Source organism: Gymnodraco acuticeps, unplaced genomic scaffold (assembly GCF_902827175.1).
Source record: "Gymnodraco acuticeps unplaced genomic scaffold, fGymAcu1.1, whole genome shotgun sequence".
In the NCBI taxonomy this organism is placed as follows: Eukaryota; Metazoa; Chordata; class Actinopteri; order Perciformes; family Bathydraconidae; genus Gymnodraco; species Gymnodraco acuticeps.
Genome location: NW_022992150.1, coordinates 1,016,337 through 1,032,982, shown reverse-complemented (window position 1 = coordinate 1,032,982; position 16,646 = coordinate 1,016,337). Strand labels below are relative to the sequence as shown.

General features: G+C 42.5%; 1 protein-coding gene across 2 annotated transcripts in view; it reads right to left on the bottom strand.

Moving 5' to 3' along the window:
• Positions 1-843: 843 nt before the first annotated feature.
• The window catches only part of med13a (mediator complex subunit 13a), a 98,796-nt gene continuing 82,993 nt past the window's right edge, over positions 844-16,646 (bottom strand). For both annotated transcript variants that reach the window (XM_034204094.1, XM_034204095.1), the window contains 13 exons: positions 16,318-16,541; positions 15,233-15,422; positions 14,591-14,987; positions 13,773-14,004; positions 13,125-13,316; positions 12,132-12,355; positions 10,331-10,473; positions 10,050-10,208; positions 8,989-9,177; positions 6,744-6,886; positions 5,926-6,090; positions 4,658-4,758; positions 844-1,914 (listed from right to left, as the gene is read on the bottom strand). In XM_034204094.1, coding sequence (XP_034059985.1) covers positions 1,782-1,914; positions 4,658-4,758; positions 5,926-6,090; positions 6,744-6,886; positions 8,989-9,177; positions 10,050-10,208; positions 10,331-10,473; positions 12,132-12,355; positions 13,125-13,316; positions 13,773-14,004; positions 14,591-14,987; positions 15,233-15,422; positions 16,318-16,541 — 2,492 coding nt within the window. In that variant the 3' untranslated portion in view covers positions 844-1,781. The remainder of the gene's footprint in view (positions 1,915-4,657; positions 4,759-5,925; positions 6,091-6,743; positions 6,887-8,988; positions 9,178-10,049; positions 10,209-10,330; positions 10,474-12,131; positions 12,356-13,124; positions 13,317-13,772; positions 14,005-14,590; positions 14,988-15,232; positions 15,423-16,317; positions 16,542-16,646) is intronic.

The following is a 16,646-nucleotide window of genomic DNA, read 5'->3' as shown; positions in this document are numbered from 1 at the left end:
CGATTATGTAACATTTTAGAATTCTGTAGACTATTACCTACCCAGTCACTGACATTCAGTGTGAATTCCACTACATTTCCAAAGGCACATTGACAGCAGTTGCTGAGAGATAGGCTACAGGAAAACAGAGCAGGACCTCTGTGTATTCAAACAGGCAGGAAAAATGCAGAACATTCTCAAAAAAAATGAATTGCCAGCTGCTACTGCAACACCTCAGGGCAATTCAGCAATTTACAAGTAAGAGTTTTTGACTCAATTTATTATACTGGGTAATCCCAGTGCATTTTCCACTAGTGATGTAACGTGTAAGATCTACTTTATAGTAGCCTACATGTTAGTAGAAGCATATGGCCAGGCTACTCTGCATCTAACCACGATTTCCAAAAATCAAAACATGGCACTGTACTAAAAATATTTTTCTTAGGGTTTTATGAAATAATGAATGTATTTATACACTCAACAAAAGACCACATACATATTGAAGTTCATATCATTAAGCAAGCAAACATTGGTACATTTGCATGGTTAACAGTGATACCAAAGTATAGTTTTCCTCTGAGCACAAACAGTGCACATCTACTGGGCAGCCATCCATATCCGGTTACAGTTAATTTACACCACACATTTACTTTCACAATGAAGTAAAATGGGACTGGTCTAAATGTATCTATAACACTGCCCTTCTGCCATGTGCTCTCATTTTCCTTCCTATAAAAAGTCAAACCTGAGGTCAGCTACGCCCAAGAGGTACCAATACTTTTCCTTCCGCTCCACAATTGGTGTCCTTCTCCAAGTGCACATCACAGTCCCCCTCCCCAAAGCAATAATCACAAGCACAGGTAAATAAGTTGACGCACTTTATTCCTAAAACAGAAGCCACACCACCAACTGCTGGCATGGCATTCATATATAATTATTTATATATATTGCCGTTTGGTTTTGTGTCTAAATGTGTGGTATAAATACTATATACAAACAATGTACCTCTTTATTTGAACACAGTGAAGTTCATTGCTGTACAAGTCCTCTGTAGCTACAGCTTTGCTGTAAGTCCTTCATGCTTAAAAGCATGAAACATAATTCTCCACTCTTAATTCATCTGTACATTGTGGCAATACAAATATTCTGTCTCATTACAAAAAATAATACTCTAAAAGCGACCTACTGGGACTTTATTTCATTTTCATGAGATTTTTGTCCTGGTTTGTTTTTTTAATTAAGACGATTACATATATCTTAGACCAATTGCTTTAAAGCAGGAAGGTGATATAAACCTTCTCCATTTTTTATTATATAAAAGAGGTTAGGAAATAAGACAAATTATACATTTAAAAAACGTACAATAAATAAGATAGATGCAAGCATTTCATTTGGATACTATTTCACCCCAAAAGGAATACAAAGGAATTTCAGATCTTAAAAAAAAAAGATTCATTCATGAGTTTTTTCCTTGATCAAATATGTCCCTTTTCTTCCAATAACTTTACAGATAGACTTGTCTCTTCAAATACAGATGGCCAGTGACTGTGCTGCCATGCTACATACCATGACAACCATCTGTCATTCTTTCACGTTCAATAATTGCGACTCTGGCTTCTTTATTCCCTTGTCTGTGTGTGCATGTCTTTGATTCACAGGGACAGGACTTTTTCAGCAGGAACAGCTGACATCTTGGTGCGGGATCCAGCTCCGTACGCTGCTCTGGTTCTTTCTTCAGTCTTGAAGTCTTCTTCTTTGAAATGTTTCTATTATCTATTTCCCCCACTGTAACAGGCTATTGGCTACAACATGTTCATGATGAAGTTGTACATCTGGTTGAGCACCACAAAGTTAATGGGTAGACATGATCGTCGGTCCTGCGTGGCCGGGTCACACGTCAGCCAGGAGAGGGCGTTGTACTGCTCCAGCACAAATCTGTTCAGACACACAGATGGAAGTTAGTATTTCATTTGGAGATGTAACGGGATGACTCACAGGGTTTAAAAAAAGTCATATATATATATATAGAACAAAAGTGTTTATTGTTCTAAATCATCCATCCTAGGTACCCAAATCCTTCCACAGCGCCAGATGGAAACGAGGATACAACCCAGACCTCGCCTGTGTAAGCAGTGACATCGCATCCAGAACTGAGAAGGAAGTCCTGGACCCTATCCCCCATACCCACCGTTAGATCCGCTCTCCAAGCAACCACCGTCCCATTCCGCAGGAGGTTCAACCTACGGAAAGCCGACTGGTTGTCATTCCAACAGGAGATAGAGCATTCCATATCTAACATACCACCACTTCCCAATAACTACTCCAACTTCACAGACTTGGTAAAAAGGTCAGCCAGACGTCACATACCCAGGGGATGCCAGACACAGTATATTCCTGGGCTATCAGAAACATCCAGCGACCTGCTGAAAGCCTACTATGAGGAATATAATTAGGACCCTTTCTCCTCTACCACCATGGAACTTGGAGAGACCCTGATGAGTGAAGTTGGGGAAGAACGAAGGAAAGTCTGGAAGGAAATGATAGAGAACACCAATATGACAAATAACAGCAGGAAGGCCTGGGCTACAATCCGCCGTCTTGGCGAAGACCACACCACACCACCCATAATCACAACGGTCACAGCAAACTCGGTTGCATCACAGCTGGTGGCCAACGGCCGTAACCAACACCGCCGCCAACCCACAGGAGAACACCATCGCACAGTGGTATCAGACCAACCACAACCAGCCAGCCCTCTCACCAAACCCTTCGACATAGAAGAACTCGAAACTGCAATAGGTAACCTGAAACCCGGAAAAGCAGCAGGGATTGATGACATACTGGCAGAAATGATACAGCACCAGGGACCTAACGCAAAGACCTGGCACGTGGAGATGCTGAACACATGTATGGCACAAAAAAACATCCCTCCTGTCTGGAGAAAGGCCAAAGTGGTTGCAATCCCCAAACCCGGCAAAGACCCATCATCCCCAAAGAGCTACCGACCCATTTCCCTCCTCTGCATCACTTACAAGCTCTACGAGAGGCTGCTACTCCAACACCTCATGCCACTCATAGACACCAAGCTGACTAAAGACCAAGCTGGTTTCCGTCCTGGCCGCTCCTGTGCTAGACAGCTACTCAACCTCACCCAACACATTGAGGATGGGTATGAAGGAAAACAAATAACTGGAGCAGCATTCATAGATCTTTCTGCTGCCTATGACACTGTCCAACACCGTACAATGGTCAGGAAACTATTGGACATGACTGGTGACCTGAATCTGTGTCAAGTCATCAAAAGCCTCCACAACAGGCGCTTCTAGGTCCAGTTAAATTACCAGAGGAGCAAGTGGAAAGCCCCCCTCCTGTTCAACATATACACAAACGACCAGCCATTACCCCCAGAATGCCAGCGTTTCATCTACGCAGAAGACCTTTGCATCACCACCCAACAAGTAGACCTCCAGAAGATTGAGCCTGCCCTTGAAAGTGCCCTGCAAGAAATGTCAAGCTACTACAATAACAACCACCTGAAACCCAAGCCATCAAAAACCCAACTATGCAGCTTCCACCTGAGGAACCGAGACACTAAAAAAGAACTGAGCGTCACCTGGGATGGCCACAAACTGTCCAACCATACGCATCCCATGTATCTTGGTGTTACACTGGATAGGACACTCTCGTTCAAGAAACACCTGGAGAACACCAAAGCAAAGGTCAACACCCGCAAACAACATCCTGCGCAAACTAGTGAACTCCAAGTGGGGGCGCAGATCCACCAACAATCCGTGCAACTGCCATGGCCCTGTGTTTCTCTACAGCAGAGTATGCCTGCTCAAGCTGGAGCCGATCACGTCACACCAAACTGGTCGACACAGCCTTGAATGACACCTGCCGCATCATCACGGGATGCGTTAAGACAACACCTGTCCCGTGCCTCTATGTGCTAGCCGGCATCTCTCCCCCCGCACATCAGACGACTAGGTATCGCTCAAGATGAATGGAGAACACAGGAGACAGACATCAGACACCCCTTGCATGGCCACGTAGCACCCCCACGCAGGCTCCGATCCAGAGCCAGTTTTGTGCAGACAGTCCTGCCCCTCCAAACAACCTAACAAGCAGCAAGGACCAACATCTGGGAAGATGAATGGCAAAGAAATGACACACGAGCTCTTGAATGGCTGGACAGAGTAATCACACCAACGGAAAGCCTCGCTAGTGGCCACGCCCTTGGCTGGACAACCTGGAAGTCACTTAATAGACTGCGTGTGGAACAGGGGAGGTGCAAAGCACTGATGAAAGTGTGGAACTACACCACAGAAGACACGTGCAGCTGTGGATCAGTGCAGACAATGTCCCACCTACTGGAATGTGCCGATGCCCCCCCGGTGCAGTCCAGAAGACCTGGCAGAACCTACCCCATCAGCTGTGGCCTGTGCCCGATACTGGCAGAACGACATCTGAGATTGCTACGGACTCGAAGAAGAAGAAGATCCATCCTAGGCTATAATAAAGAAAGTGCACATCCGGCATTTAAAGCTGTTTCAAACATGTTTAGCTCTAGTACATCGTCATGATTTGTATCAAAACATACTATTTTAGTCTGTATAAAATCCCCTTGAAAGCACAGTCAGCAGGTGTTAACTTGACATTAGCGGAGTGTGTTGTTTACCTGAGTACATCTGAGGTCTGATTGGAGTCGAGGGGGTGGGAGTGTTTGCTGTGCAGTAGTTCATCTGATTGCACTGAAGACACATGGAGGTGCAAAGAGGCCTGAGAGAGGGAGCACAGAGAGAGAGGTGGTGTCAATGGCGTTATAATGAAGTTATTAACCTTTTTTATTACATCTCATCTAAATAATTAGAGCCCTTTTCACAGAGCAGTGAGGCTGGAGCTCATTTCAGAGCCAAGGGTGATCAGTGCAAATCAAAATGAGAGTTTATGCAGAGGTGTTGGGTTACCACTGGGATTATAAAGGACCTCATAGCATTCTTTTTCTGTATTCACACTGATTAAACAAACACGATGTAACTTATTGATAAGTTCGCTTTTAGAAGGGCTGATAGGCGGATTGTATTTCATTTGGATATAGCCAGGCTAACTGTTTTCCACAGTCTTTATGCTAAGCTAATCATATGGCAGCGATAGCTTTATATTCAATGGACAGATATGAGAGGTATCAATCTTCTGATCTTATTTTAATCAGAAAAGCACATTTTGAGCTATACCTAGGAACATTTATTATTATCTCTGCAGTATTTATTGGTCCACTAAGGACCCGTAAGCTTCTTTAAATGTTCCGCTAAGGACACTTTAAACCAGTCATAGTACATTAGTTAGTCTCAATCACAGAAACATGTATCATTTTGGTATGTATTCTATTTAGACTGGTTCGTTTTCCCACAGCACATATGTGAGCAGACCAAATACTTCTTTGATTAAATAACTGACTCAATTATTTTTGCTGAATGGTGCGTACAAAAAGGTCAGGGCTAGAGTTGAACTTGCTAATGACTTTTTAAGTGTCACATTTGTTGTGGACATATTCTGTGGTCTTCGGCCCCAAGATAAAGCAAACACCGGACTCCGGACCAGAACTCAGTCCTCTTCAAAAGCTCCTAATCTTTGCATTTTGGTTCAAGTCTGATAATTGACTCACTGCAATAAAACCACACTATGGATCGAGACCACCTCTTGCAAGTTATCTTATTCCGCCCAGAGTACAATTACTATGTTTTCCACTGCCCTAACAAAATACACCGGGGCTTTAACTACATTGGAGCTTTATGAAACACATACTAAACGCTTGTCAAAGTTCCCTAAACAGTGATTCGTTTTATTCGTTTCTCACAAAGCTCTGCCTTTTAACTCACTGTTAAAACGCAGAGCTAAGAACAACCTATTATAAAAAACATCAGTTAGAGGAGAAGCAGCGGGTACCTTGAGGAAGAGTGGACACTGGTTCTGGGCTTGCGGACAGGCTGACCAGAACCAGTCAGGTAGGGGGCCGGCTTTAGCCGTGGAGACAAAGTAGCCAAGTGCCAGGGGCTGCTGCAGAAGGTTAGGAACTTCTTCATGAGACTCCATACGGTCTGTACTCTGGCCCTGCAGCACGATACAAACTCAAGGTTAGCTTTGTTTCAATGTGTCATGACATGGGACATAAAACCGAAGCTTCTTTCAAAAGTGCAAGGTATAGTATATGGCAGTGGTTCTCAAATGGGGGTACATGGACCCCTAAGGTACGTGAGATTTGAAAAAAAGAAAAAAAAAAAGTTAATTAAAAAAATACCATGCATGATTACAAAAATAATCTTAGTACAATAAGTTAAATAGAAAACACAATTTTATATAAAATATTCCTAGAACCACCAAGGGGGTCCTCATATAAACATGTCAAATTTGTGTATTGTATTTTATAGTTTTGCATAATATATCATTTTGTTCATTGGTTTGTTAAACTCCTTGGAAAAATCAGTTTAAAAAAATGTTGTTATGTTATTTTTTTCATGCATAAAATGAAAATATCCTTAGTTTGTTGTAATGCATGCATGAAGGAGTTAATAAATCACACACTGAGGGAACATCACTATATTGTAATTATTTGTATAGGCTTTTTCGATCAAAAATGTTCGGGGTCGGTCAGGGGGTACTTCGCTGAGAAAATGTTTCAAAGGGGGTACATTACTGAAAAAAGTTTGAGAAGCACTGGTATATGGTACACACTATGGTCTGTGTGCATGTACAAATTGATTTACCTTACTGCCATCACCCCCGTGATGGTAATGAGAGCCGGGGGAGTGAACTGGTGATGTGTTGGGCGAGATGTTGATGATGTCCGGGTCCACAAACTCATTCTCCTGATCCAGCAGGTCAAAGATCCCGATAGCATCAGGCCCATCTGCGGAAATCAGGATAATTATTCAACAGGTCTGCGGGTGATAACCTTTTATTATTTTTTTTACTTATAATATACACCCTTTTAGTCTTGGAAAAGCATCTAAATAGTCCTTAGTTCTTATCATTATGTTTTTAGCTAAAATAACATGTATTTCTTTCTGTGGCAAAAAACAATATAATTATATAATCATTATGCAATACACAGCCAACATCCATATTATTTAGATGTTGGCTTTTGCTGCGTGGATAATTGATGTATTTACTGATTAAGGAATGTAGTAGACCGCTCTTCAGACTTCTTTCAATACATATATTTTCATAAAGGAAACAAGCTGAAGGTGCTTGAGGGTCAGGGTTTCCCACACATAGACTATACTTGGGCGGGCCGCCCAGGTATATTAACGGCTGCCCAAGTATATTTCGCGACCCATTTAGTTGTTTTTTTTATAACGTTTTTTTTTTATATATTTTTTTTTAATTCGTCCGTGACCACGACGCCATCTGCGATCGATTAACTTGTAGACAATGATCCCTCGCTCCCTTGCTCTGATCTCGCCTCCTTCTGGCCTGTTAAGTGGCCTGCCTCACACAGGGTGACTGGCTGTCTACATGATGTGGCCTGCCGACATGGCCACTGTCATACAGATCATAAATCAAAGCCCTTGATTGGTCTATGTGTGTCATTCAAGCTCGGGATAACCTCAGCTCAGGTGAGGTAAAGGACTCTCTGAGTGTTTAGATAGTTAACTTAGTCTAAGTTCTCAGTGGGTCTCAAACGGTGTGGTCACCATTTATGTAAACACATATTTCCATTTGAGAGGGTAGTGATTGGTCTAATGGATAGTGAGGTGGGCTGAAGATCAGAAGGCTGTGAGTTCAAATCCCGCCAGGAACACCACCACTAGTGTGCCCTTGAGTAAGGCACTTAGCCCTTAGTTACTCCAGGGAGAATGTCCCTGTAATCGGTCATTATAAGTCGCTTTGGATAAAAGCGTCAGCTAAATGAAATGTAATGTGATTAGTAAAATATGCATGAATAAATAAATAAAAAGTTAACTAGGTGAAAAAAGGTAAGATACACTTTTAAAACTTGTTGAGAGAAAACTAGTCTTTGTTGCTGCCTCAAAGAGGAGCAGGGGGAGAGGATGGAGAGGGGGGAGAGGAGGGAGACAGGAGAGGCTGATTCAGGAGCACAGACACACTCACAACTATAAATGAACCAAAACTAAATTAATAAACAAGTTTCAGTGTTTTTTTCATATTGGAAATGGGATGTTGTTGGTTATGGCCTTGATTTTATGATTATTGAAATGTATACAGTTCTGTTTAATATAGGTGTTTCCATAGATCTAGTCTCTTTATTTTCCCCTCAAAATGCACCAGATTGATGCATTTAACTCCAAAATAAAAAATAAAATCTTACCGGGGGGGCATGCCCCTGGACCCCCCTAGAGGATTTGAGGTCGACCCCCACTAAAAATCACATGGATAGGTTCCTAAATACATTAATAAATACATTATTTTTTTCAATAGTAACCCATTTCCATATGTTCATGTGTGGGTAGTAGATTTAAACTATAGGGCTATCATTATGGACCCTGCCTGTACCTGTACCTGTTCGCTCTGCCATCGCGTGAAGGGTCTGCTAACAAGCGACCAACAGAAAGGTTAATGTTGTTGCACGTCACCTCAACCCCCCCCGCTACCCCCACCCCCCAAAGTATATTTCAGATCTGTGGGAAACACTGGCAGTTAATGGACCAGCACCAGAGGCATTCCCATACACACAGGCGTTGGAGCTGTTCTTCATGAAATCCCAGAAGGATGAAGTGCTCTGACAAACAGTGCCATCTTTGCGCAAAATGATTATACCGGAATGAAAAGTCAATAAATAATGTTGTTAAAACTTTTTTTTTTTTTCGCGGAAAAGTAAACAGTAAGGATTAGTAAGCAAACAGTGCATTTTAAAAGGGAAAACACAGGAATTAAAAAATGTCCCGATAAAAATCAGTTTAATTTCCAGCAAATAGATGAGCCACACTGTGTTAAAACACAAGAGAATCCTAGGGAAGTAGCACAGGATAGATGAAGGAGCTGACTGACCAGGGTTGGCGTTTAGGATGTCAATGTTGGGGTCGATGTTGGTGTAATTGGAGCTGGCCACTTGGACGAAGGCGGATGTGGGGAAGACGAGGATGTGGGTGCAAGAGGTGTCCTGGGGGGTGCTCAGCTGGGACGTCTGCATGTTTAAGGTGGTGCTGCGGCCAAACACTGAGCCTGTCGACACCGAGTCTGATGGGAGGCCCAGATGAAGGAGAGAGAAATGGATCAATTAACAGTGCAGCTCAGAAGGATCTTTAGTCTTCTAAATTAAGTTCTTTTTTTAATTAATAGGAAGGCTTTAAAAAATATATATATATATACAGTATAATATATGACCAGAATTTCTCCCATTTGTCAAGGATATTGACAGCCTGTTTCTAACAGAAACCATGGTCCTTTCACTGATTTTAATTGAGTTGATTTGATAGAAACATACTTATATTAAAAACAAAGTGTTTGGGAGAGAAACTCTCTTCTGGATTTAGTGTTTGCAGGCCATTTATATGCACAAAAACCAAATAACATACAGGAAAGGCAAAACCCCAAAAAGCACAATAGGGACCCTTTAAGTCTTGTTCCAAAAACTCTCTTAAATGTATGTTAAGCTATTTAACTGTGATACAAAATTGCAATTTGAGGATAACACTGTCTTAGTAATCTCTTTCAGCTTTTTACAAATAAAAGAAGATGTCCTCGGCTCAGCATCGCTCAACACAGTCTTGGTATGATTCACTGACAACCCCCCACTCCTTTCCCAAAATAAACCCATCGATCTGTCTCTCCATCACACCGCATTGAGATCAATGGGCATCTGAGAGACAGTGCTTTATGAGCAAAATGTACATGATCTCCCCTGCCATCAATCTGCTCTGGACAAGGAGGGGATACGCATTGTGATATGCTGCGGCCATCCATCACGCCCCGCACTCACACAGTCAGACATGAACACACCTCTCACTGCCTCTCTTGGAGGAGTAATGCGACTCAGATGAGAAGTGTGCGTTAAAACACACAGTAAGAATATTTATGATGTTTGTCAATGTGCAGTGCACACAATTTACCTGGCATGATGATAAATGATCCCTGGGGCTCCATGGCAACTAAGCAAACGCTGAGGATGCTGGGAGTATCTGAGGCCGAGATGCCACACATTCGACACATTTCCTTCAGACGGCGACTCAGGGACTGGAGGTTCCTTCTGCTCAGCAGAATACTCCAGTCTGGAGAATGAAGAGAGGAGAGGAATGAACATGTTGTACGAAAAACACTTGAATGCTAAAAGTATTTCAGCAGGATTATATTTAGCTTTTGAAGCATTTTATATTAACCTAGTCCTCCTTACCTTTTAACTCTCCGTGTCCTATCCTGCCCAGTCGACCAATCACCACCCTCCAGGGGACTGATGTCATCTGCACCAGTCCCAAGCACCAATCCCACAGCTTCTGCAGGCCCAGCCTCCGAACAGACCCTTTTTTCCTCCTCGCCCTGCCAAACACACATCGATTCACATGTCACAACCACTTTTCAGTAATCACAAAAAACATTATGCTTGGTTTGTTGATAGGAAATCATTCAATCTAAATCATTGTCCATCATTGTCCTTTTCGGAAATTCGATTGATCAAGATAATCGAGCAAATAGGTAGAACCTTACGATGTATCGGATTCAAACATCGCACTGAGGTGCTCTGCCTTTGCATAATCAGATTTTTCATATAGGGCCCTCAAGCATTGGAATATGCTTCCAGCTAAGCTTAAAACATGCACAGACTTTTAGTCTTTTTCCCATGGTGCAAAGAAATGGTTATTGAGCAACCAGTCTTTTCAACATTAACTAGTGTAATAGTCATTTTGTAAAGTTAAGCTGTTATTTGAATGCTATGAGTGTACCTGCCAATGGCTGCAGATGGAATAGCTACAATTGGAATCATCTCTTCTCTTTTTGAGATGAATACATTTATATGTAGAGTTTGGCTGTGAATCTATAGAGCTGCTTTAACATAGTGCTGACAGCTGTGTGCCGTTTCTCTCAAGGCTGATGTACACTCAAGTGAAAAGTGTCATTTGACAGCTAGCATGCTACTGTATAAATTGATGCAAAAATCACGGTTTTGATTTCAAGCAGACACATTTCAAATGTGGGTAACAGCTGCCGTGAACCTTTTGTAAGGTCACAGACATCTGTTATGCAGCTGTGTCTCACTGGATGTGAGATATTCAGAGACAAGTGCACCAGTCAGGTACATGTGCAACACTGGTGTGAGTGCTACAGTGTTCAGACAAGTGTGATGGACTACATTTTTTAAATAAATTACTGCACTACAAATAAAAACACCGCTTTCTGTCAGCTGACATGTTTGTTACACGAAAGTAATTAATGCAATAAGTCGAGGGGCCGTGGTTTACAGAGATTTATAAAAAGCTTAAGGACATTGTTAGACAGGAGTGGGTTCTAAATATACTGTAGCTGGTAGTGTTTCATACATTAAACACAACTACAAACTATTTTATAATTGACTGACAAGAAGCAATGATTATTCTGCTACGCAATGTAGTTTGGCAGCGATATTTAACTGTTTGGTTGAGTATCACCATTCATTTTTACAACTGCTGGAGTTTTGTTCAATAATGTTAGCACTCTTCTTTATTTTTCTTGAATATTAGCAGATTTAACACCATATTCTCGTGCTTGTTAAGCACTGCACATAGCCAAACCTAACCGCTGAAACCATAGGGTCCAGTTTTTCATTTGGCATTAAATTGGAAAAGACAGTGGTTTAGTTTCATTTTGGTCAATCATTCGCTGGATCCTTCGCAGCACACTGAGTAAAAAAAAAAAAAACAGCAAAAGAACAGATATTCAGTTAAGCCTGAAGAGCTATGGGATCACAATTTGTAAATACCTTTAAACAACATTTAGACACCTATCTTTTTACCATAGCATTCTCCTAATGGTATTCCACAACAAATAGATTAATCGTTTATCCACCCTTTTTGACCATGCTACGCATGTCTATTGTTGTGTTTGTGTATTGAGTACTCAGAGTTAAGTAAGTTCATTGAGTGAGTTTAGTGGCTTTAATTGATTTCTGTTGATGTTAATCCAATTATTTTAGTACCCTGTGTAGATGCTGGTTGTCCTACCTGTTGGGAACATCGATGTTGATGATGCAGGTTTCTAGGAGTTCCCCATACAGGTCAGTGCATGTAGCCAGGAGCCAGCGTTGGTCGTGGGACAGACAGTATCCCACAAAAAGCACGTTGTATTTCTGCGATGCCTCCCCAAATGTCTCCCCGAGCTCCGTCTGCTTGTCCTTTGTTGGTGCTAGAATGAACGGAGGTGTATAGAGTCGCAGAAACTCCGGCCTCTGCAGATTGGGAAGTGAAGATGTTAGGATAAAGGAGTTCTGATACATTCAGCCCATACAGGACAAACTGGTTGTACATTTTGTGCGTGCATGCTTGGCTTTCACAGCAGCATATACTGTCTTTTAATTACAATTTCTACTGAATTCATATACTAGTTTTTATATACTAGCTTTTTTACTGTAAGCAAAAATGTCCCACATGTCACTCAAGTTGTCCAATCCATAACCCAGTTCTCCCAGAGAGCCGGCTCAAGGTCTGATAGTGCGTAACAGGTAAGAGGTGGTGCTGGCTGTAAGAGAGGATGTCCATAGAAGTAGTTCCTGATCTAAGGTGCCCCTTTGTCTAAACCGGGAGTCGAGATCCAATTACGGAGTTCTCCGGAGCTAGCCAAGCAGAAAATGGAAAGAAAACTCTGAAGTAGCAGAGGGTTACAAGTTGCCTTGGTCCTGTTCCAGAAGAAAAGACTAGCAGGATGGTTAGCACTAAAAACTCGAAATCTCGTAGACTTTTTTTTTTCCTGTGGCAAACTGAAACAGTGGGGTCAAAAGGCTGGGTCACATGAGGTGACGTTTATTTTTTGAGGGGGAGCTGGAAGCAACTGATTTACTGCTGTTGGGGCAAAGTGTCACCCTCTGTTTGCCTCCGTATCGATCAGAGGAGAATGCTAGCATATCAACACACAGCGGATTCTGATTAGCAAAAGAGCTAAAATCTTTCTCTGTTCAACATATTTGAGTGCCACTGTTAAAAGTTGACTGCAGCATTTACCTCTGGGCTCTTCAGTGCAGTGTCGATAGCCAGGCCTGGGCCAAAGCCCGTCAGTGACTTGACGTTGGTGGAGATGGGCAGTGGCCGTCTGCACTGAGCGAAGACGGAGAAGGCGAGAGACTTGAGGTGCTGGGCGTAGATGTGACGATCCTCTCCTCGAACTGGCTGAAGCAGGTACTGGCAGGGGACAATCTGAGGGGAGAAAAGAGGCTGTTAGAAACAACACTTACTCTATATAATCTCTCTAACAGTGCTAATACAAATGCAAACTATAATTCTTAAAGAAGCAGAAAACAGTCAGAGATTTCAGGTTAGGAATAATGATGAAAAAAACATAAAATTATTCATTTAAAGAAAAAAGCAGGAACCAATCTGTGCTCCCCTCGAAAAGTGGATTAAAATCAAAGTAGACTTCAAATTGTAAGCCTTTTTAGCAAGTTGTTATTTACTACTATTGTATTGCATGATATTGTTAAGGCGTTTGTATTTTCTGGTCTCTCAACTTACACCACTTCATATGATAATGTCAGTAATTGTGCCATTGAAAATCAGAGTACTTGACACACTGACATTAATGTACTTCCCTCTTCATGATAATCAAATACAATGTGGTCAGCAATAACACTGTGGCTCTCCAGGGAGCTTTACCTGTACTGAAATAGAATTGCGGATGTGTGGGGGCAGGAACTGAAGCATCTCAAGGTAGCAGCGTAGTAAACCCAGCGTCCACACACTGGAGTGGGACGGCACCGGCCCCGGGCCCCCGTCCGTCTCCTCGTAGCTGAAGGGGTCCACAATGTAAACAACGATGGCAGGTGGATACGTGATGGCGTGGGACTCCCCGTCCGTGGGAACGCCTATTTTCTCTCGTTCCAAAGTGCTGTGGAGAGCACAGGAGGATCACACACACGCAGTATTAATAAACCAATCCTTCTCTCGAATTCACTTATTATTGCCTTCAGCTTCTGAATGGCTGAGTCACAGTCATGACTACTAAAAAATATATCACACATTTATAAATATAACTCATTAATCAGTCATTCAAAATGTATTCAAATGGCAATGATCAAAAATGTGCTCTTAAACTGGCACTTAAATAGAATGTTGGAAAGGGCTGTGAAAGTATTATTAATGCAACACACACTTAAATGATATTGATTTATTTAAGGTGGCTATAATGCACACTTCATACAACCACACTTCAGAAAATCCCTTTGAGTGTTGCTAAGCGAACTCTTTGCCTAACCCAACTCTTCTGCAACTTTGCAGTAAACATATTTATTTTGGATTATAATTGTATGCTATCATTTCATAAATCATTATCAGCTAAGTGCTTTACAATGATTTCACAAAATTGAAATACGTAGATAGTAATAAGTGATCAATACTTGTTGTGACCTACGACACTTTTATTTAATTTTATTTAAATGTTTCAGTGGTGTGAAGGTTTGTGTGTGCTGCGGTACCTTTCAAGAGGCTCTGTTGGCCCCGGGGCCTGGCTGCTGGAGTTGTCCCCTGAGGTGCCAGTATTCTGGGTACCAGCCTGCTGTCCCAGCTGTTCCCCCCCCTGGCCCTGGGGGCCCATGTTCCCAAAGGGGGGGAAAGAGCTGGGCTTGGGAGGCGGCTGGCCTGAGGATGTGACCAGACTGTTGGAGGACGCGGGGCCGTTTCCAGACCCACTGTTGTTAGTGCTGTTGTTGTTATTGGGAACTGAGGAGCCTGCAGAGTTCACGGGGCACTGCTGGCCCACTGAGCCTGATGTGGAGCTGGACTGTTGTGTGGATGACGACTGGTTGGACGAGGGCGGGGGGCTGGACTGTGTGAGGAGGGAACTGTCCAATGGCTGTGAGGCGAGGTATGGAGCTAAAGGGAGAAAGCACGGCATTAATAACATCAATCACACTCTGAAAAATGAAAAGACTCCATTTGAACTCCTCCTACACAGATATCAAGCTCTCTTTTAAAACAATCAAGGCTCTGTAGCTAGACTTTTTATAACTAAACTGAGTGGTGTCGGAGGTGGAAATTCAGCACAAAGTACTGTGTGAAATGAGCACTCCGCAACAGAAGATGCAGCAGGAACCCGGCAGGCTGGAAAAGACACGTACCGAGGTTGTGTCGGCACACTTGTGCATAGAGTTTGAGCTTAGTGAAGGCGTCGCTGTTGCTGCTGGCAGCCTTGAGGAACCAATCGCTGACCGGCTGATCCACAAGGTTCTTGGCTCCGCTGCCGCCAACAAGGACGATGCCATCGGGGTAGCCTTTGGAAATGGGCCGGTGCTGGCCCAGCCGACATGACTAGAAAATAGACAGGATGGAAAAGACCATGAGTGTTTGAACTGGTACATAAACATACATTTATTTGACAATGAAAAGAGGCTGTAATTAGATAACAGTGTTTTTTCATTTGCTTAAGTGCATGATTGCAATTCCAAAAGACAACAGATATTGGATGAAACAGGTCCAGGGAGAGTAAAAAGTGGATGGAAGTTGCAAATAAACTCCTGCATGCTCTTCAACCTGCAAAAATATGATATGTGTAATTTTTTTACTGCTAAACCTTCAACAGGCTAATGGGGGGTGGTAATAAAAAGCCATCTTAAATAGGGACTGGCTGCAAGACCGCCAATTTACATTCACCACGTGCAACAGAGAAGCAGGAAATACCTAACATCAATTTACTCATTGACAATTACACATTTCATATAAAGATATAGAAAATAAAACCACTTCAAAGAATAAAAAATTACCCCAACACGCTAACATTAGGTTCTATAATCTTATAAAAATGTAATCCCCAAATGCTAAACTACATATTCTGTAAGATACATACAAAAATACTGGTTGCACTTGTAGATAAACCTATAGGGATACATTTACAAGGCAAATGGAAAAGCAGCACAAATAAATAAAAACAAACCGTTGTAATAAATACTAAACACCGAGAGGCGAACACTTGTATGTATATAAACAACATATGTTCTTCTTTTTATCACAAACCATTAGCTTGAGTTAAGGTCTAGCAGTGAAATGTTGCATATGTTTTCAATAGAAAGTGATCACGGATTACATTAGATAATAATTCTATGTGTACAATTAACTGCCAAACCGGCAGTTCGTAAAAATTGAAGCAACATAACACTTGGAAAGCCTTAACAGTAAAACATTTCCACCCTTCCTCAAGAGACCGTACCTCGTAGACAGCGGTGAGGTCCCTGAAGAAGCTCTTGGCACCGCTGAGCAAGGCCTCGTTGTCAGGACAGACCACCAGGTATCCAACGTCCCGCTGCGAGCCAAAGGGATCCAACAACAGCTTCTCCCAGTAGGGCAGACCGAAGGGAGACAGCACCACAAAGTCGTACTCATACCCCACCAGGAAGGTGGGGATGGGCAGGGGCTCCGGGGACTCGTCTGTGCCTGTGAGGTGGAGGAAGAAAGGGAAACCAAGTGTGGAAAGGCGCAGAGAGAAAGATCAGTGAGGAAGTTCTGTTTACAGATGAGGTGTCAGCCCCCCTCCCTCCT